This window comes from Parasteatoda tepidariorum, chromosome 2 (assembly GCF_043381705.1).
Source record: "Parasteatoda tepidariorum isolate YZ-2023 chromosome 2, CAS_Ptep_4.0, whole genome shotgun sequence".
NCBI classification, from domain to species: Eukaryota; Metazoa; Arthropoda; class Arachnida; order Araneae; family Theridiidae; genus Parasteatoda; species Parasteatoda tepidariorum.
In genome coordinates, this window is record NC_092205.1 from 104159610 (window position 1) to 104182066 (window position 22457).

Below are 22457 nucleotides of genomic sequence, written 5' to 3' on the forward strand. Positions count from 1 at the left end.
AAAAAAAAAAAAAAAAAAAAAAAAAAAAAAAAAAAAAAAAAAAAAAAAAAAAAAAAAAAAAAAAAAAAAAAAAAAAAAACGCACACGCTAACAACAAAAACTGCTGCTTTGTATTTTTAGATACTGCAGGGGTCTGTTTAGAAGATTCACAAAATTTATTTTCATAAAAACAGACCCTGCACAAATTTGTTTATTTTCATCATTATTGTTTTGTTAATCGAAAAAAAATCCTTCCCGGTGGGGGGGGGGAAGACGGTTCGAAACAAACTAAGTTTTGCTAAGTCTAAATTCCAAATGTAGTATTCTAAGAAAATATTTCATCTTTACAAACATCATGTGCACATTCTTATTAATATTAAATTAAAATTTTTTTTTGTAAATAAATAATTGATCAATTTATATTTATTCATAAATTAATTGATAGAATATCATGTAAATAATAATTAATTTCTGGCAATTTTTTAATTAAAATGTTATTAATGTAAGAATTGTTTAAGTTTACTTAATGCGTAACACATTAAAAGTGATGCATTACTAAGTTGTGTTATTCAAAATATGTCATTATGTGTTTTTTAAAATTATTAAAAGTGGGAGCGATTTTGTTTCCATTATTCGTCCAAAATGAATATTGTGTGTTGAGCAGTATAGGCTAAATACCAAATATTTGTATGCTGTATCTCTCATTTAGTAGCAGCAATTGTTCAGCAGAATCTTGCATCTATTTACAATTTAAAAACTTCTCGAAAAAGTTTTTAGCAATTTTTGCAATAACAGCACCCTATTTGCATAAATTCACAAAAGCAGGACCGTGGTTGAAAGAATGTGACTTAACGCTTATTTTATATTCACAAATTATGATTAGTTTCGTTCACAAAATGTCTGGACAGACCCCTGTACTGTTAACTTCTAGGGAAAACTGGGAATTTTTATTTTAAGCAAAAATTATAAGTGTTGAATATTTAGATTTAAAATTGATATTATTGATAAACAAATTAAAATTGGTGTTTATGACATAAGAAAAGCTTTTAATTTTAATGTTATCTTTTTCTGTAATTTTAATACTAATATGTGCAGTAAAAGTTTCAAAAATTTAGTTTTTTCTCAATTGTTTAGAATTAGTAAAATCTGTAATAATGTTCTAAGTTTTCAAAAGGCAACTAGTAATTTTCAAAAAAATTTAAATAATGGTTTTCCTTTTAACTTCTGTAATATTGATTAGAAAATTAAGAAAATTTTTGAAAATTATTAGTTTTTCATTTGGTTAAGCAAAATTCAAATCTTGTTCAAATGATGTTACTACTTTCTTAACCTCAGTCCTTTTTCAACTGCGTGGGATAGGGGGCGTTTGCTTTTTATGTTTTTTTTATTTCAGTTGCGGTTTGCAGTCGGTTTGGGATACTTAGTTATTGGATTTTTTATTTTTCAAGTAAGCTTTAGTTCTTATTTTTATTTTGTATTTGTCTTGCTTTTATTCTACTGTATTTGCTTCTGTATTTTAAAGGGTATTTTATATTGTATTCTTCTGTGTTTTATTGTATATTATAAATTCTTTTCCTGGATTTTGGCAAAACTTTTGGGGTACAGAGAATGGAATTTTTAGACTTTTGTCTTGCTTTCTTGATAGAAAAAGTTTTGCATTTATGATACCTGAAGCTCGTATCCCCTGACGACATCAGCTTTGGTTGTCATATTTTCCCAATTTTTTTTTTATTTTCACGCTTGTTTAATTCTTCTTGGTTTCACTGCTGCTAAGCACGTTTTTCCATTTGGATGTATTACTATTATCTTTAATAGCTTTTATATATCGAAATCTTTTCTTAAGATGCTTATATTATTTCTAATTTTGAATTTCTCTATTTGACTTACATGATTATGCATGATGTATCTAAACTTTACGCGTCGCCTAAAAATTGTCGATGGTGAAATCTCCATTATTTTATTTCTCCAATGTTGGCAGGCATGCAACGTACAATAAACTTGCAGTGTGCCAAAATAAAAAAAATGGACTACCTTGAATAACTCTTGATCTAATGGTAGGATCTTCACGTTTTAAGACTCAATCTTAATAGTCAAGGGGTGACCTCAAATATGCTAATTAATTGGTGCTAACGATATTTTAACTTACGAAATCCGATACAAAAATATACTTTCTCTGAATAAACATCTCTTTTTCACCGGATTCGGATTTAAAAAAGTCATACATTCAAAATTCGATTTCTCAGTAAGTCATAACTTTTCAACAGAATTCACTCAAATTTTGTATTTTACCATGTAAAATTTCATCCTTCAGAATGGTATAAAAAAATTGTTTATCTTACAATTCAACCATTTTTTCGACTATTATTTTCAATTTCCTTAAAGAGTTCATAATACATGGCAAAATAAGCAAAAAGTAAAATTAATATTATGGGATTCAAACTATGAGGATCCTATTTCCCAAATTGTGACTACCCTCGATATTTTGGGAGTTAGAAATCCTAATCTTTTAAAAAAAAAAAAGTATATTTATTCAGAAAAAGTCAGTTTTTGTGGTTGATTTCGTAAATTAAAAAATTGTCTGCACATTTGAGGTCACTCTCTCGAACCATTCAGATTGAGCCCTATTGTGTGCAGATCCATTCATTAGATCAAAAGTTATACTTAAAAAATCAGGACAAACAAGCATAATACATTTATCACAAAAATCAGGAAAACTACGAAAATCTTGCTTTTATTTTCATCATTCGAGTCTTGAGAATGGGTGCCTATTTTTCAGCACTTGGAACATGTTGATAAATTTTTTGAAGCAAATAAATGTTACACATTATCAAGCATAATCAATCTTTTCTTTAAAGGAGATATAACTAAGCTAATTAGTTAAGAAAGAAAGATTAGTACTAACCACAACTTCTTCTTTAGTAATCTTCTTCAAACTATAAGAATTATAGAACCAAAGCCATAGGAGCAAGAAAAGAAAAAGTGTTAAGATAAAAAATTTATTAGTCCCAAAGAAAAGGAAACAAAATTTTGTTTAAAATAATACAGTAGAACTCTATTCAACGTTTGATTTTCTGACATATTCATTCATATAAATGTAAGATGGCAAAAAAAATAAATAAATAAAATAATGAAGACTATTTTGTGTGCGATGAATTTTTAATCTAAGACTTTTACATTTAAATGTTGCATTATGCGGTGAGAAGCATCAAGTTTAATAAAAGATGTCTCTAAATGTATGCAAGATTTGAATAAAAGAAGTTTTTTTTTTTCTCGTTCACCTAATAGGGTGCCCCTGAAAGAGTAGCCAACATATCTGCCCAACTACCTAAATTGACAAATTTCAACCCAGGTAGGCATTAGAATAAAAAAGCACTAAGGATAGGATAGAATAGCAAATGATCTCCATCACATCACTTTAATAACACACCCACACTCTGTTTAAAAAAAAAGTTTCCACAGCTATTTTGGATATAAACGTGGATGCAGTGTTGAATCTTTCAGAGGAATGAATGGGCTAGTTGATATACACCTTTGACTTCAAATAATCCAATAATATTAAATTTCACCAACTCAAATCATCAAAACACATGCCTTTTGCAGTAAATAGATTGTTTCTTGGGCTTTCAAGGATGAAAATGTGTTGTTTTTAATTGTAGCACTGCATTGTGCAAACTTAACTATCAGCTGCTTTACTGTTTTCTTTATCCTGTTGCCATTTAGTTGCTTTTTTTGGAGCAACAATAAATAATTTTATACTTAATTCAAATCTTGGATACATTTTAGGACACCCATTATTATGTATAAATAATTTACTGCAAGTTTTATTTAAAAAGATTTATTTATTTCCAAGAGATGAGAAAAAATGGCATTTGAAAAAGGTTTAATTCAATAAAATTACTTTACTGTAAATGAAAAAAAAATATTACCTAATTATAATTATAAAAATAGAGAGTTAGATAGCAAACCTTATTACAGGTACCATTTGATTCTTTATTTATGTGTCATGGCATAAGGTTTGAACAATCTATACCACATTTGAAAAGGACATATAAAAGCTTCATACCCCGTGGAAGAGTCAAAGCGACATTGTCACAGAACGTTGCAGAGTTCTTGCAGAAAAATATTGTTTTGAAAAGTAAAAAAACAAAACAAACATTACTTTTCTTTTCACATAATTTTTTTCAACATAAATTGCTGAATTGTTTCTTTTTTATTTTTTTTCTCCATTGTGATGCAGTGAGCTGTCAAATTTTCTGGATTGAATTGCTAATAAAACCATATGAAACACACTTTTCTTTTCTACAGTAATGTACACATAATATTTGAATCATGCATTCAGATAATCACTTTCTGACAAGCTTAAATTACACTGATAGTATCGTTAATTGATATAATGTTTTGATTGTATTTTTGGATTTATTGATATTGATTTTCACGGGGATTTTAAATATCCCAATGTATTTCGAACAATCTGGAAAATTCAAATCAAGCATTTACTTTTTAAGGCAATAATTCTATAGAATTTTTGGCAGTTATTACTATTGATTTCGCCATAGTTTTTGAATCCGATACTTTTTTTTATAAAATATAATTTATTACTGCAGCTCTATTTCGGAACACGCATTCGAGGAGTCCGATTCGTGTGATTTCGTCGTCTATCTTTTTATCGGCAATTGCTACTACAGATTTCATGATTTTTAACTATTTTTTTTATTGTGATGATTATTTACAAAAGGTGAAGAAGGAAGTAATTTGAGCTTCCCCCTCCTCCCCAACAAAATGCGAGAATATCAACCATAATATTAGAATAAGAAATTATTTCATGTTCAATTAAAAAAATTAGTTTTTTTTTCTTTTGTAAACACAGTCCTTTTGTTATATTAAATTAGTAACATATATTTTTGTTATTATTAAAAGTAACTTTCAGAAAGATATTAGTGCTACAGAGATTTGTCGCAGATAGCTCGAAAAAATTCTGCAACAGGGGCTTCATACAGTGGTGGCCTTATTTCATCGCAAATAGCAGTTAAGATAAGAAAATGAACAAAAAAAAAATGTTCCTGAAGATGTCAGATAATCAGGGTTCTACTGTCATAATGAGATATAGGATAAATACCTAGTTTGCAGATGTTCTACTTGCACTTGTAGACCTTCAACTTGCTCCGTGAGCTCATCATTTGTACGTTGAAGCTTCCTTATGTTATTTGAGGCACTATCCACCTGAAAACATAATTATCATTATTATGAGTGTAGATTTTTTTCTACATGCAATCGAGCAGCGGTAGCAGAAACACCAATTAAAATTACTTTATACCGTATTGCATTGATAAAGGATTCAATCAAGACAAGAGTTTAATGTAAACAGAACCGTGTAATATACATGAATGCCATTCATGGAAAATTTCTGACCATTGCAGAATTTTTTTTCACAATTACTAAAAAAGAAAAGAATTTGCATCTCAAAAAAAAAAAAAAAAAAAAAAAAAAAAAAAAAAAAAAAAAAATTNAAAAATAAAAATTTTTTTTTTTTTTTTTGGTCTTTTTCAAATATAAGAGGAAAAGATTTTCTCTTAGCGCTTTCTCCTACCAATGTAAACGCCATTTAAAATTACATTAATATGATTTAAAATCACACATTGCGTAATGATTCGTGCTTAAGTTACATAAAAATTATACATTGGAATTTGTATTAACCACTTCCCTGATAATCCTGAGTTAACACAGGTATATTGTAAATATTTATTATCCCGAGAAAACACGGGCGGGGCAGAACATTTCGTTTTATTACGCTTTTATTTAGACTGAAGCAAAAAAATAAAATAAAAAAAGGTAATCTGCTGTTATTGGAAGCTTGCCAAGTTTTGTTTGGGAGTTTTTCTGTTGGATTGTGGGACTGCACACGTGATTTGTATATATGATGACTGCTGAATTCATGACACTTCACTGGCGTTTAGAAAGTATAACTTTCTGTTGTCTCCCTTATTTTGAATACCATCATACAAAGACTAATACTGAACTTTTTCAAGAGAAAAATCATAATTGCTCATAAAAAAATTAAAATTCCGGCTAAAAACTTGCGTATTATGTTTTGTTTGTATTTATTAATAAAATAAAAAAAATATGTTGATTTTTTGAATTCCCCCCCCCCTCAAAAAAAATTGGTAAGGAAAGAGGTTAACACAATTTTAAAACCAAACATTGGTATTCGAATTCACCCGTTTCTATCAAAATCAAACATCGAGATTCGTATTCACGTGATTTTAAATCTAAATGTCGTCATTTGCACTTGTGTGATTCAACAATCACGCATCGAGATTCATATTAACGCAATTTAAATAAATAAATATAATCAATATTTTTATTAAAATGTTGCTAGCATTCTGCAGATAAATGCTTACTCCATGCACCTTTTTCTAGTTAAGTTCCATGTATTTTTTCATTAAAGTGTTTTTGCATTTAGAACATTAACATTTTATACAAACAAACATCGAATAACAAACATTATATTAACAAAAAACATAGAATCATATTTTTGATTTCTATTTCCAGCTTATATGGTTTCTTACCGAACTCATCCCTGCTGTATAAATATAAAAGTTTTATAAAAATTAAACATTTAAAAAAAAAAAAGAAAAAAGATCTGAGATTTTCAAACAAATTTTGCCAAATTGAGGTGCCGACGAAAGGGTTGAAACCACTCACGAGAGTTAATCGATGTGAGCAGAAAATGTTTCATTTTTATCCAAGTCTGAGTAGAAATGAATAACTATTCCATTGGTTGTTTCTTTAAAACTTACATTATTTACTTAAATATTAATAGGAATAATTTGAAGAAAAAAAATAATCAATTTTTTATAAGACAGAGTAGCACCCTTAACTGTACTCAAACATCTTTTTAAGATGTTGACATGTCTAAAGTTTGCAATAAAAAGCATCAACGATGTAAAACTGAAGGAACACATTTACGCAGATAAATTTTTAGAAATGATATGGGGAAAATTTTGACACGATTATTATAATCAATCGAAAGAGTGTGAAGGGAGAAAATTGGGAATATCAGAAAATTTAAATTACATGTATTCTCTCAAACAGAAGAGAAAGTTAAAAAGATTAATTTCATAATTCAAATTTTCACATACAATATTTCTACATTTTTTTAAAAAAAAAATGACAGATATTTTTAAAAACTTTTTTGAATGCTACTTATTACGAATATTTTTATCTTGTGCTAGTTTAAACCACTTGACTGTTCACATACTTGTTTTTTTTCATAGATGTTCTTTCAGAGCCATTACAGCTTTGTTCAAATAAAATGATCAAAAAAAGAAATATGCTGTTAATGCAAAAATAAAATAAATATATTCAGCTTTCCTTATAGAGCCCAATATGCAAGTTGTAACAATATGCCTACTCATAAAAAAAGAGCGATTTATTCTATCCTTCATAAATGACTAAAATGAGGGTTAAAGTTGAAAAATTTCGTAAAACTGCTATTCATTATTGTTAATATTACATTGATAAAGGTTATTGTGAATAAAAATAAACTTTTAAGGAAATAATTTTAACGATAAAAATGAGTGCTTTATGTAAATTTTCATAATTAGAAAAAGTTTTCTTTCCCTGTTCAAAGTTACTTAAGTGTGCTAAATTTGATACAACTCAATCAGGTAGAAGATATCTTTAGTTTAATACTGTAAATGGTCCTTCCATTAAACATGTCAAATTTTCTTAATTTTAAAGCAAATGGCAGGCCTGCAAACAGAGCCTGACTAAGACAGGGGCATACGGGGCACTTGCCCCGGGGCCCCCAAATCGAGTAAACTTCACGTTTCCTTTTTTAATGAACTTTTGTTAAACGAAATATCAGTACAGTGTAAAATCCGGCAGTTTTATGTTAGCTTCTTCATTTATCTATCGTATGAACACACACAAAAAATATATATATTTCGCAAATCCATGGCTTTGTAGGGTGGAATTCAGCAAAATTTTCGCAATCAAAATCCTGTATTTTTTACATGTTGCAAAATGCGATAGGTTTACAAATTATGTCTTAATGTCAGGAATTTTTCTCAGCTACTCGACAAAGTCAGAAAAATCAATAAAATTGGAGGAAACTATTTGGGTTATATAATGTTGAAAAGTTCCTTCCTTCATTACTGAAGCAGAAAGAAGTTTTTACCAATTAAGTTAAGTCTGTGTGCAAATGTGACATTAAACCATAAAATTAATGAGGAATACAACCAGTTCTTTGAAACTACTGATAACATTTCACAATTTAAAACATTTAAAAAGTATAAAAAAAACCTTAAAAATTACTAAAATATTGCAACGCCAAAACAGTATTTTTAATACAATATCGTAAAAAGGACACAGCTGTAGCTATTTTTAACAATACCTTTTTTTCTTCATTTTATATTAATTGTCGCTTTAGTTTGTACAAAGTTGTTGGAAAATTTATTTTTAAAAAAGTAAATTGTATAATTATTAATATAATTATTTGTTGAATTACATAATCTATGTTTTCATTAAAGATTATCCAATCCTAAAACACTAAAATTTATTTAATGTTTAATTCAATTTATTCAATACACTTTATATCTTATTCAGTATGTTTTTGTATTCTTGAATATTATTTAAAACTTAACACTTAAACCTTTGCTTTCATTTACTGTTCATTGTTAAGCCTGTAGTAAAAAATACCACGCGGACATCGAGACATCATTTTCTCGTAATTCTTATTTGTTAGAAAACTATTGCAAACTTAGGTGCTTTTTAAAAAAATTGATCTCTTACAAGATTTTCCTTTTATTAACTCGTGCTTGGCTTAAGTAACAATAAAAAAATAAGAGTGATAGATTAGATATATAAAACTTTTAAAAGGCTCCATTTTAACTCTTACATAATATAAGTGTTTATCATTCTTAAATTATATTTATTTCTGCTTATTGTGTCCCATATTCTAAATTTTAAATATTTTTTTTTCAAGTATGGTTGATTATATTTCAAAACTAGATAATCACTCATTTTTAGCCAATTAACAAAATTTCAATAATTATAAATAAAATTATCCTCTTTTTGAAGAAAAAATAATACGTATAAAGAATGCGTGAATGAATATGTTAAATAACACTAATTATAACAAACACATTATTACCTCATCTTCAGCAGATGCCAATTCTTTTTTCAGTTCCTCGATTCTTCCCCTCAATTTCTTGACTTCTGCTTCATACTGCTCTGATCGACGAATGGCATGTGCAAGCTCTGTCGATTTATCCTGAAGAACTTTTTTTAATTTTGTGTGTGCATGTTTCAGATCAGCTAATTCCTGAAAAATAAATAGGAAATAAAAATACACTATGTATGAGTTTCATTATTATCTGATCAATTAAAAGAAAAATGGAGAAAAATTAGATTACCTTGCATTTATAATAAAACTATTTTTTTATCTTTCAAAATCTGCTTTCGAACCACCATAGTTTCAATCTGTAGTGTGTCTACCACTACAAAAATACAATTCCAATTCACTAGTATGTATAAGACATGTTAACTCGATTTTATGGTCGTGTACCTTTTCACAGATGAAGGTTGACATTATCTAAAACAACTATCGCTCCACATTGGTGATCTTCGGATGTGATGTGAACAAATGAATGTGGTGTTTCTGTTATTGACATTTGAATGTGGGGTTAGTTGTTATCGACCATGTCAACCTTCATCTATGAAACGGTACCCGACCATAAAATCGACTTAACGTGTCTTATACATACTAGTGAATTGGAATTGTATTTTTGTAGTGGTAGACACACTACAGTATACCCCCACCAGAATTATATATGTAATAGAATTCGGTGAACGTATACCACTAGCTGATTCATTGCTGTTTTGTGAGAAGCTGGGAGAGTTGTATTAAGATCACCGTACTTTTGCTGATTGTGCGAGCTGTATTAAGTTCACAGTCGTGGTTACTAATGCATTGGCTATAAGCAGTCGAGTATATGCAGGCTGACGTTGTGCGTGATCGAGACTGAGTAGCACTAGGAGGTGGATAATGTCAACTGTTCAATGTGGACCATCAATCAAAGTGAGCGTTACATCGAGATAGGCGTGTTCATATTGAAGTGGGAGTTTCTGTCAAGGTGGCCATGTCACTTCACGTCTGAAGGTCATCAAATGTGGGGATGGTAGTTATTGCTAGTGCAAGGCAATTTTAAAATGCTAACAGCAATGCTATTTATTAAAATTTTTTTAAAAAGTTCTTTAGTAGAATAGTATTAGATCTTGGGGCAAATGACTGCCAATTGTCATATTCCATGAGAATCACCCGTATGCCAATCACTCCACCGACGCTGTCGAGAATGCATTGCTACTGGTGGAAGCAATTTTGAAGAGTAAACATTATTAATATCAACGATGCTTTCAATCCTTTCGTCTCTTATTGTTTCTGTCTTACTGCATCACTTGCACCCACAACATTCTTATACAATAAATTATTATTACAATGTCCTTAAAGTTTGTACCATGAATTCGAGACCACCCTGTATATTTCAGGAGATGCTATAACCAGGTTTCATTGCAGGGCTTAAAATCTTTAACTTAGACGAATTTTTATAATCAATTCCTTTCCCATAGAAACTTCTAAGTCAAAATACAAATTTATTATAAATTGAACTATTTTAAAAATGCAAATTCAAATCCAGAATCATTTTATAGTTGAGAAGAAGTAAATGAGCAATAACTGGGAGAGAGGATCTAACATTTAGATGTTTCATCGTCTTCGAGGAAAAGAAATGTAAATAGGTAGAGGTTCATTTTTGATAATTTCTTAAGACTAGAACACTAATATAAACCTGAAGCAATGTTTTATGTTCTTATATATTTAAAAAAAATTTCCAGAACAATTTTTATTGGCATGAACTAACTTGAATGTTTCTTTCTTTTAAATTTAGCTAATCATAATAAGTTTTTATATGATAATGCAGCCCTTAAGTGTTTTATCGCTCAAAGTCACTTTGTCATCTAAGAAGAAAAGAGTTACAATTGTTTATTAATTGATCAACCAGCAAGTATTTTAGTAAATACAATAGCATTCAGACTTTCACATTTGATTTTATATTTGATAGACATTCTTGGTGCAAAATTAATTTTATTTAAAAGTCATAATGATTATAATTTTGACTGTAGCAGAATTTTTTTGACCTATCTGTGACAAAACTCTCTAGCACTAGTATCTTTCTGCAAGTATCTGTTTACAAAAAAAAAAACTATACTTTTTTTAAATTGAATGTGTAATATTTTCTTATTCTAATATTATGGGTTATAATCTCGCATTTTGTTGGGGGAGGGGGCACATATTATTTATTTATTTGAATTTTGTAAATAATGACCAAAAATATCGACGACGAAATCATGTAAATTGGACTCCTCAAATGCGCATTTCTAAGGAGATAAGGGTTGTTGTAATAAATAATATTGTATAAAAATTATCGGACTTAAAAACTATGGAGGAATCAATAGCAATAACTTCCAAAAATTCGATAGAATTATTTCCTTAAAAAATAAATGCTCATATGCACGATTCGAATTTTCCATATTGCTTGAAATATATTGGGAATTTTAAAAACCAATTGAAAATCAATATCAATAACTACCGAAAATACAACTGAAACATTACATCGATTTACGATAGTATCGGTGTAAATTGTGCGCGTCAAAAAGTGATTATCTAAATGCATGATTCAAATATTTTATGTGTAAATTCCGTAAAAAATTTTTCAAAAGAAAAATCCTTCTGCAAGAACTCTGTAAATGTCACTGTGATTCTGTCATGGGGTTGACATACAAAATATTATTTAAAAATTTTGAGTTGAACATTAATAGGTTATGAACATAAAATGAGCTTTTACTTTATTTTTTTCATATAGTTCAACTTGAAGTGCTTTCACATCAAAATCAGATGCCATAGTCATCTGTTTAGTTTTCCTCTCTAATCTTTCATTTAAGTCTTCGATTTGCGTTCTCAATTTTTTATTTTCTCGTTCAAGGCTCAGCTTCTCTGTTTCCAAACGTTCTCTCCTCCCCCACTCGGCTGCATTTTCTCCCTGAAGTCTCTCCAGCTAACAAAATAAATTTGGTAATTAACATAGAGAACAATTGAAAAGCACATTTATAGACAGAACAAAAAAACATTTTCAATAACAATTATCTTTCAAGAATGACTAAATTATTTTAAACAATATTGTAAAGAGTCATATGGAGATGGTTTCTAATGAGGCGAACCGGGTTTGAATCCCAGCAATGGCTTGTTGATGAGCACCCGACTCACACGGATGGAAAATATTCTATGTGGCAGACGAATCATGGGTTAGAGTCCCCTTGCTATTAAGCTAACTGTGGAAGATTTTTGTGATTTTTCTTTTCATGTAACGCAAAAGCGGGTTAGTTTCCCCAAAAAGTCCTCGAAGGCAAATTTCTCCAAATACTCGATCCAAGATTTTCTTTGTCTTCTAGATTGGGTTCAAAATTACAAAGCTATGGAGTTGAACATTAGTAGGCGTAAACCCAAAATTGGGTCAGATGTTCAACGACGCTTATAAAATGAAATAAAATTGTATTTTAAAAGCCGTGTTGGCTTAGAAGATAGAGTGCTACCCCCACAGTGAGGTGTACTGGGTTCAAATCCCCCAGTGGTAGACGGATCAAGGGTTAGAGTCCCCTTGCCGTCAGGCTAACCTTGGCAAGTTTTCACAGTTTTCTTCTTCATGAAACGCAAATGAGGGTTAGTTCCGTCAGAAAGTCTTCCACAAAGGCAAATTTCTCTCGATACTTGATCTAGGAGTTCCCTTGTCTTCTGGATTCGGTGCGAAATTAGAAGGCTATGGAGTTGGCTGCAAGAATTGACAAAATTCAATGCACGGCAATCAGCTGCGTAATCTTCAAATGAGACTGCCATCAGGTAGAGATTATTATTGTAAAAATTAAGCTTATTCCAACAAGTATTTAACACAATTTACAACTATTAAATAAAATAAAATTAAACACAAAAACATTATACTTTTAAAATTAATTTCAATTTTATACATTCATCCAAAAAGGAGAAACAAACACATACATAAAGAAATTGTAGGGAAAGGAGAAACTTCATTTTAAAATAAAAGAGATGAATATAATTTCAATTTATGTAGTTCTGATTTGTTCAAATGAAACTAATTGTCCTACCATCATAAGTATTTTGCAGACAAATAACTAGAAAAATATCATTTAATCTGTGACTTTTCTCGGTAAATTTTTTTTTTTTTTTTAAAATAAAGGATAACTATTTCTTATTCATTATAAATGAAGACAGAAAATCCTTTCTTCATCGTTTACGGTTTTTCAATTCGAATTCTTTCACCATTTATAGGGTATCTGCTACATTTTAGATTTTCAAATTCATGACTTAACGAAGTTATTGTTTGCTCCGACGAAAACAGAATAATAAATTTAAAAAGCATTATAACATTAATTAAAATGATAGATATAACCAAAACTGTTCTACTCTGCATCTTCTTATTTATTGATTTTAAATTTAAAAAAACAGAGTACAGAGAGAGTTATAGATAAAATAGCTGAGCAAATAATTCCCCCCCTTTTTTTTCTGCAGAATTACATTCTAAAGATACTTTTCTTGTTCATCAGAAAGAAATGAAATACTCCTGATTTTTCTGTTCTCATTTCAGAATTAAAAAAATTCGCCAATCACTGGCTTGCCTTCAGTTAAAATTTTAAATTGAGAAAATAAAAATAAAAAAAAAATAATAATTCTGAAATTACCAAAGTTTAAAAGATACTTCGCTCTAGAAATGATGTTTTTTCTTTCATTTTTTTAAAGAACACCATAACTTTTAAAGAACATGATAAAAAACTTTTAATATTTTAATAAAATATGACTGTGAGTGGGGATTTAGTTACAAATTCAGATATTCAGAACACCACGAAATTGGGGCAGCGGAATTCCATTTTAAATAGAAAATTTTCTGGCGACCTAAATCCATGATTTTTTTAAGAAAATAGTTAAAATCATGACATTTCATGACAAATTTTGTTCAATACCAAAATTACAGGTTCGCGGATACCCTGTAAGTATCAAATTTTCTTTAAAGGAAATTGAAGTGAATAATAATTTGCAGATGCTGTGATAAACTGCAGGAGGGATACTGGGTTAACCTCATAAATAAAACCCAGCAATGTAACTATTCATTAATAAAACAGCATTGTTGGTCAGAAAATCTGGACATCCAATTCAACTCGAATTTATTTAAAAATTCCTTTCTTTCATCAAAGGATTTTTGGAAAAGCTATTTAAAAAATACTTCGTTGACCCTTTAGTGAAACTATTTTTTCCTTAATTAATTTAACATCAGATAATTGCCGTGTTATTTTCACTTAGTTTATTTAGTCACTTAGTAATTTGTTAGTCACAGAGTTTTTCTCATTTGATAGAGGGAACAACATCTTCAATGAACAGGCGGCCTGTAAAGATTGTACCTGAAAATTTTTTGATACTTTTACAGGTTATCCAGGCTAGCAGACATGTCAAAAATGTATAGTTTTAATAAGGTTTTACTGTATGTGTAAACAAAAAAATACATGCAAAACTTGGGTAAAATATTTTTATACATTTTTAAATATTTTTTTCTCTCCATTTTTATTCAGTTTAAACAAAGATAATGTAACTACAAAATGAAAACATATTTCATAACTTAATCAAAATAGTATTTGTTGCTAATAAGTTAAATTTACCTCAGAACGAAGTTCAGCAAGCCTTTGGTCTAACGTACTACGATTATTTGCTTCATCTTCAAGATCTAGCCTCATATTGTCCAGCTCATCTTGATGCTCAGCTTTAATTTGGTTTAACTAAAATAGTAATAAAAATAAAAATTTGAATGAAATTGTATATTTTTATAGCACAGTTTAAAAGAATTAATTTTAATAGCAATGATGAAAATATGAGAAAGTAAAACCTTGACATCACAAAAATAAATAAATAAATTTAAAAAAACTGAAATGCATAGCTGCCAACCTTAGGAATAAAAAAATTAGGAACACTATATGCGACAAAATTATATGCACCAATTACGAGAGTAAGACAAAAATTTAACTATTAAATAATAGCATTAATAGACATATATTTAAATAACTTATGTAAATTAGTAAAACAAAAGTATCTTTGGTGGGAAATTTATAATATTAATATTTTATAATAAGGAATACTGGTATAATAGTTTTAAAACAACCATTACCTTATACATAATTCTTCTTCTCCAAATTATAAAACACAAGTAAATAATAATCATAACCAAATATTTCTGATGCACTGTTTGAATACTACAATTCATTTAAAAAAAAATAATAATAGTTGTTTAAGATTCAATTTAGTGAAATGATCAGCAACAGCTATTGGAATAGTATTTTCCAATAAAAGGCTACTAAAAATTACTTCTGCACAATAATCACAGGAACCGCACTTGCAGCAATCAGAACAAGGGATTGGTTTAAAAGCAAAAATACTGCAATTTTACGAAAATTCGGATTTTTTAAATAAAAATATCAGATTTTCAGACTTGATTTGAAAATTAGGAACAAATCCAAAAAATTCTGAACAGTTGGCAGCTATGGAAATGTAAAATTAGTGGCTTTTTAAAATTGCAGTATTAAAGTATACTAAAATCATATCTGAATCATAGAAAAAGGACACAGATAAAAAAGAAACTCCTTGAATTTCAAACAAAACAAAATCGAAGGTTTGAATTATTATTCTTGGAGGAAAATGATTGGGGAATGTAAGGAATAAGGTGGTATAAGCAATTATGCATCCTTCTTATTAAGTGGGTATAAGTCATTTGACTGATTCTATTAATAATCATTCTGTCATGCAAAAATATATGGGACTGGCTTATAACCCTTTTTTGAGTTCTTAAAAAAAACACCCAGTTCGTTCATTTCAGACAACAACATACTAATTTTTAAAACAATTCATTCTCTGATGATCCTTGAAATTTGACAATAACGTTAATTTTCCCGGATTTTACATAACCCAAGAAAATCTTGTTTTATATGTTTTTTCAAACAAGACAAAATAATTTTTTTTAAAAAAGAGAGAGAGAGAGAGAGAAGAGACCTGTTTGAAACTGCTAATTTAATTTTTTTTTTTTTTAAAATCTAATTGTCCTGCCTCCCACGCGTCAAAATCAGGAGAGTCATGGGATGGCGAAGCACAGGAAGGGTGCTTCAAGAAAATATGGGTGTCTAAATAGTTAAATATGCAAGTGAAATCTTTTCCAGCAAACTTCAACTTTTGAAAACCACTCATTTAAAAACGTTACCCAAAACAACTGGTTAGTTAATCATATGGTTTTCTTGATTCCAGTAACGTACAAAATTCTTCTAAACCAAAAAAAAAAAAAAAAAAANAAAAAAAAAAAAAAAAAAAAAAAAAAAAAAAAAAAAATATATATATATATTCTAGCAGCTCTGAATTTTATTTTCGTAGCGTTGAACAGTGATACAGGGTATCTGCTACATATTAGATTTTCAAATTCATGACCAATTCCAAATATTTTTCATGACTTAACAAAGTTGCTATTTTCTCCAACAAAAACACAACAATAAATTTAAAAAATCATTAGGATAACACTTATTGAAATGATAGGTCTAACTAAAACTGTTATATTCTGCATCTTCATATTTATAGATTTTAAATTTAAAAAACAGAGTAAAGAAAGAGTTAAAGCAATAAAACGGTTGAAAAAAATACAAAAGCAAAAAAATTTTTCTTGCAGAATTATGTTCTAAAGATACTTTTTGTGTTCATTGGAAAGGTAAGAAATACTTCGGATTTTTCTGTTCAGGAATAAAAATAAATTCGCCTGTGACTGGCTTGCTTCTGCTTAAATTTTAAATTGATAAAATAAAAATAATAACAAAAATTCTGAAATCACAGAAGTTTAAAAGATAATTTGCTCTAGAAATTAAGCTTTTTCTTTCATTTTTTAAAAGAATACCATAATTTTTAAAGAACACGATAAATTTTTTAAAATATATTTTAATCAAATATGACTGGGAGTGGGGATTTTGTTACAAATTCAGATGTTCAGAACACTATGAAATTGGGGGGTACATTCCATTTTAAAAACTAGATTTTTCGGCAACCTAAATCCATGACTTTTCATGATTTTTTTAAAAAAAAAAAAACATTTAAAATCACGACATTTCATGACAAATTTTGTGCAACACCGAAATCCATGACTTTCCAGGTGCGCGGATACCCTGGTGATAACTAAAGTATATTACAAACGGGTTTATTACGACTTGGGATCCAATGGGAACATCTCCACATGAAATTAAATTGTGACGCCAAAGAAGTGAATTATCAACTGCAACACACATCTTATTACTTTTCAACTATTAATGCCTGCTCCCGACAACAGTGATAAAAATTATGAATAAAAAAATAAACACAACCAATCAAGAGAATTTCAAAGAAACAATATTTATTTGCAAATGTAAGCCAAAACGCAAATTTACAAGCAAGTGCTGTGAGGAATAGTGTTGAAATTGTTAACGAAGAAAAAGGAAAAATTGCAAATTTTTACTCCAAGGTGCTTAGACAAATCTTTCAACAAAAAATAAGCACCTTTTAAGTACTTTTCTCCCACTCAAAAAATATTTTTAAGCACTATACACGTTAACAAAATGCAAAGTAATTTTCAAAAACTGATCATGATCGTGGTTAAATAACCAGTTTCTGAAAAAGAACTCTTGATTATATTAGCCATAATAAAAAGATCAAGAGGATTTTTGGTTCGATATTAGAGGGTGGAAAATGAAGCCTGAAATTAAGAATATCTTGCAAAATACAGCAGAGTTGCACATGAGAGTGCAAGAATCTCACCAAACACATTGTGAAAATGGTGAATAGAACTATGCGAAAAGCATGATTTTGCATAAATACGTGGCGAAAATCGACATGGTAAAAAATCTTATTTTTGAGAAGGAAAAATTAAACACTTTTTAAAAACACCCAATGAAAAAAGCACATTCTAGAGCTTTTAAAAATCGAAAATCAAAAATAAGCACCTTTAACCCACTGACGGATCTGCACGTAAAAAGTCACATTTTAACCTGCAGTCTTTTCTGCACAGCAAAACCGGTTGTCCCATGTTAATAGATAGGGGAACTGTGTGTAGGGGAGAAACATTCTCCCAATTTTGCCCATTTCCTTAACCGCCAGTGGGTTATGCACTTTTTAAAAATGCTACGCACCATGTTCTCATAGTTCATCTTGTAAATGTCAATTTTTGGAAAACATACTTAGATTTAATTTTTACCCCAATTTTAAGTGTTTCCGCTCGCTGCGTTTTTTAATGCTAATCTAATGGAAAAGTAAAATCAAGGTTCCGCTGTATATAGCGATAATTTAATCAATTGAAGGAAACTTAGCTTTATTTACGATGTGATTCATTTGGTAAACTGTGTTAAACTGTTGAACTATATTGACTATTGAGTCTTCTCTAGATTTTAAAGAATGCCATAAGAAACTATCGCATAAATATTTTGAAAAATATTACAATAGCATTGATTCTAAAAATCAATAAACATAAATAGATAAATTTTTAAAAAAATACAGTATTTCATTTAACTTTTAGTGTACATGTGCATTTGTAAGGATTAACTTGAAATTTTTAAAAATTTTGAAATGTGACAATATTTGTTCACTTTTAAAAATCAAAAGTTCTTTGTAATAGGCCACAGATACCATAATAGAAAAAATTTCCTTTACTTTTTTTTGTTTTTGCTGGCCGTTACTCAGTGGAAGCAATTCTTCCAGGACAAATCAGGGAAAGTTATTGTTGCCAACAGTTAAAACAGGCAGTCCACAACTGGCTACCTTTAACTGCTACCCCTACTTTAGCACACTGTACCATCAAAACTCTCATGGACAATAAAATCATCGCAAATTGAGTTCATCAAAAAGTAATTTTACAAATGTGAGATTCGAAATTGTTGAGGTTTCTGAACTGGGGGCTAATAAGTGTTTCTCTGGACTGAGAAGACAGCTAAGATCGAATCTTCTCAGCCGAAAAACATCAAAGCTAAATCTCTATAAGGCACTCATACTTCCTGTGCAACTTTATGGAAGTGAAACTTGAGCCCTAAATTCAGATATACTGCGGACACTAGACTCCTTCGAAAGAAAGATCCTCCGAGCCATCTTTGGCACAATTCAAGAAAGGTGATTCTGGCAAAACAGATATAACTTCAAGCTCTACCAACTTTATAAGCAGCCCCAAATTTCACAAATAATTCACAGTAATAGGCTGAGATGGCTGAGCCATCTATGGAGAAGCCCTGAAAATAGTGTCATGAGAATAGTCACCTTTAAAAACCCGAAGGGGTCACGTCCCAGAGGCAGACCCCCTACTAGACGGCTCGACGACATCCAAAATGATTTGAAAACCCTAAAGACAGAAATGGGAAAGGAGTTGCCATGGATAGGTGGTGCTGGCATTTGTCAGCTGTTGAGGCAGCCAAGGCCTGCAGGGGGCTGTTGCGCTTACAAAGAAGAAGAGATTCAAAATTTCCTGCGTACGATAATACAGCATTAAAAAACTATCTGTAGCAACAACTGAGATAAATGCGGGATTGCGTGTGAATCGTTAATAATTGAGTGCGAACTAAATAATATCTTATTACAACATTGAGATCTGAAAATACCAAAATGAACTGAAATGGGGTATGTTATAATAAAATATCAAGATTTTAAAAACTATGTGGAACATAGTGCAACCCCACATGGATTTATTCAATGCTAATTGTAATTGATTGTCTATTTGTTATTTTTTTCAGAATAAGGATGCCCCTTAAAGATCGGAAAAATCTATTTTCCGAACCTGCCAAAGGGATTTTAAAACAACTATTAAAAAAAAATATTTACTTCTTTTAAAGCATCCTGTTTGGATTTTTTTAGATCATCATACTTCATGTGAATTTGGTTATACTCTGTCTGCAACTTCTCCATACTTTTCATTAATTTGTTCTTCTCTCTAGTAAAAAAAAGATGGATTAAATTTAAAATATATAATTGAACCAATTAATTAAATGTATGAAACTATTAAAAGCCATAATTTTTCCCATTATGAATTTTATACCAAATTACTGAAGCTGTGGAGTCAGAGTTTAGAAACTTTTGACTCGCAAGTACTCAAAGTTGGCAATGTTTTAAAGACTCCAGATAGTTAGTAGTTAATTTATGAAAAATATTTGCAATTATTTGAACAAAATTTTGAATTCTAACTTATCTCTATGACTGAGCTAAAAACTTTTTTAGGCTATTGCAATATAGTGAAGGAGCAATTTACTGATAATGAATGTCAGTGCACTTCCTACAATTATAACTCTAACATATTGAACTATCATAAAAGACAAAACTATTTATGCTATGTAATCATATAAATATGATTCTTGATTGCTATTTTAAAATACAGTTGCCTAGTTAAACAATTGTATAAATGTTTTGCATAAATGTTTTAGAGGAGGTGGATCCCCTACTGTTACAAATGCTATACACAATTACAAGAATATATTGGATCTCCTTCATACGCTTTTTATGTTGTTTATGAAGATAATTTGCGTTTCGTTCTACGAGTTTTGCAATACTTCATTTAATTGAATAAATTTACACTGTTGGTTAGAATAACATGTCAAAGGATGATTTCCTTCACTAAGTTCTTCAGACCAATGCATAATAATAGTTTAATAACTTTATTAACTACAAATCAGGGTTCATGATTTTTTTGATTTAAATCATATTTTTATTCAAATACACTGTAAGAACTTTGATTTATGACTAAAAAATCCTTATAAATGTTTAATCAAAATTAAATTAATATTAAAACTATATAAGAATATATTAGGAGCTCTAACTACCTAAAACAATTTTTCATTATAATACATAGCTTTGAGAGCATAGCAACTATTTTCAAAGAAATGCATGATTGAAATTTAAAGACTAGGTGAAATAGAGAATTTAAAGAATACTTTAACGATTAAAACAAAGTTTCAATTACCAAATCACACTTTTAATTTAAAATTGTGACTTCTTCTATTTCTCTTGATTTTTTAAAATGACTAAATAAATGCAAAGATTGCATTTATAAATGTAGTCATTTATCAAAAAATAAATATTTAATCTATATATTTTTATATTAAAATACTCATGTTTAATCTTATATCAAAATAGATAAGTTAAGCTAAAAAAAACTTTAAAAAATCTATCTACCTATTGAAATTTTTTTTTCTCCACAAAATTTCTTTATAGAAAAATCTGATAATGTCAAAGATACTGTAAACATATTATGAGAAAAAAAATACTTAAATGTTCACTTTAATCTGTACTTTCAATCTCAAGAATCAAAAGACTTTTAAAAATATAATTTCAAATGTGTTGGAATTTACACACAACAAGAAAGAAAGTAATTTTGTTAGCTAAAATTAATGCAGAAATTTATTTAAAATAAATTTTAAAACTAAGAAAAGAAATAATAAAAGTATCAATAATTTAAAACACTGTTTTATAAATCAATATATATTTATAAAAAAAATCAGTTGATTTAATTCAATGATTTAAAAAAAAAAATAATTTGATTAAAATCATGATTTAAATAGCGATTAAAATCAAGCTGATTTAAATCAACTAACTCTGCTACAAATATAAAAAGCATTATAAATCTTACTGCCTCTCAGCAATGATCGTCTTCGAAGCCTCTTCTAGCCGAAGTTGCAACATGGCTAACTTTTGCTCGGTAAGTTCTGGAACTGCAAAATCGTTCATTTCGCCTCGCGAAAGGCGGGAGCACTTTTTCTCGTTAACAGGAGTTCTAGAATCATCACCAAGCAATAGTTTTTCCAAAAATTGCAGATCTTGAGAGACATCAGGGGGGTCGGAAACGCCTTTTTCCTCGACATCAAATTGTTTAGACGGAAGAGAATCGGTGATAACACGCTCGTCCAAGATTTCCCCCGGGCCGACATCCCTCTCGGGAATCTCCGTACCCGAAGAATATACAAGATCTTCTTTCTTCTCCTCATTGTAGTCTTGTTTGTTACTAAATAATTTATTCTCCTTTCTTAATTTCTCCACTTGAGCAAAAAGCTCCTGTTTTTCCCTTCTAAGAGTATTGCATTCTTTGGCAGCAGTTTCCAGCTTTCCCCTAAAAGTGCAGAAATTCAGTTAATGGTTACATAAACATCTCAGTGGGCAATATAATTTTGTTACTAAAAATAATAATTAATTTTGCTACGAAAAATAATAATAAAAACTTTTTCTCTGAGTTTTCAACTTTTTTAAAAAATAAAACTACTTGTATGGTTGTTAAATTTCATTGTTAATTATTAAGTGATCATGGCTGTATTTTTTTTTTTTTTTTTAAAAAAATTGT

The 22457-nt window shown here is 29.2% G+C and overlaps 1 protein-coding gene across 4 annotated transcripts in view; it reads right to left on the minus strand.

Annotated features, from left to right (window-relative positions):
• Nucleotides 1-2881: 2881 nt before the first annotated feature.
• LOC107442958 (coiled-coil domain-containing protein 102A) overlaps nucleotides 2882-22457 on the minus strand; it is a gene marked incomplete at its 3' end in the record, with an annotated part of 26988 nt that continues 7412 nt past the window's right edge. For 3 of the 4 annotated variants that reach the window (XM_071178025.1, XM_043052869.2, XM_043052868.2), the window contains 6 exon segments: nucleotides 5096-5199; nucleotides 9134-9304; nucleotides 11883-12092; nucleotides 14758-14874; nucleotides 19955-20063; nucleotides 21753-22229. In XM_071178025.1, coding sequence (XP_071034126.1) covers nucleotides 5096-5199; nucleotides 9134-9304; nucleotides 11883-12092; nucleotides 14758-14874; nucleotides 19955-20063; nucleotides 21753-22229 — 1188 coding nt within the window. 4 annotated transcript variants of the gene reach the window in all.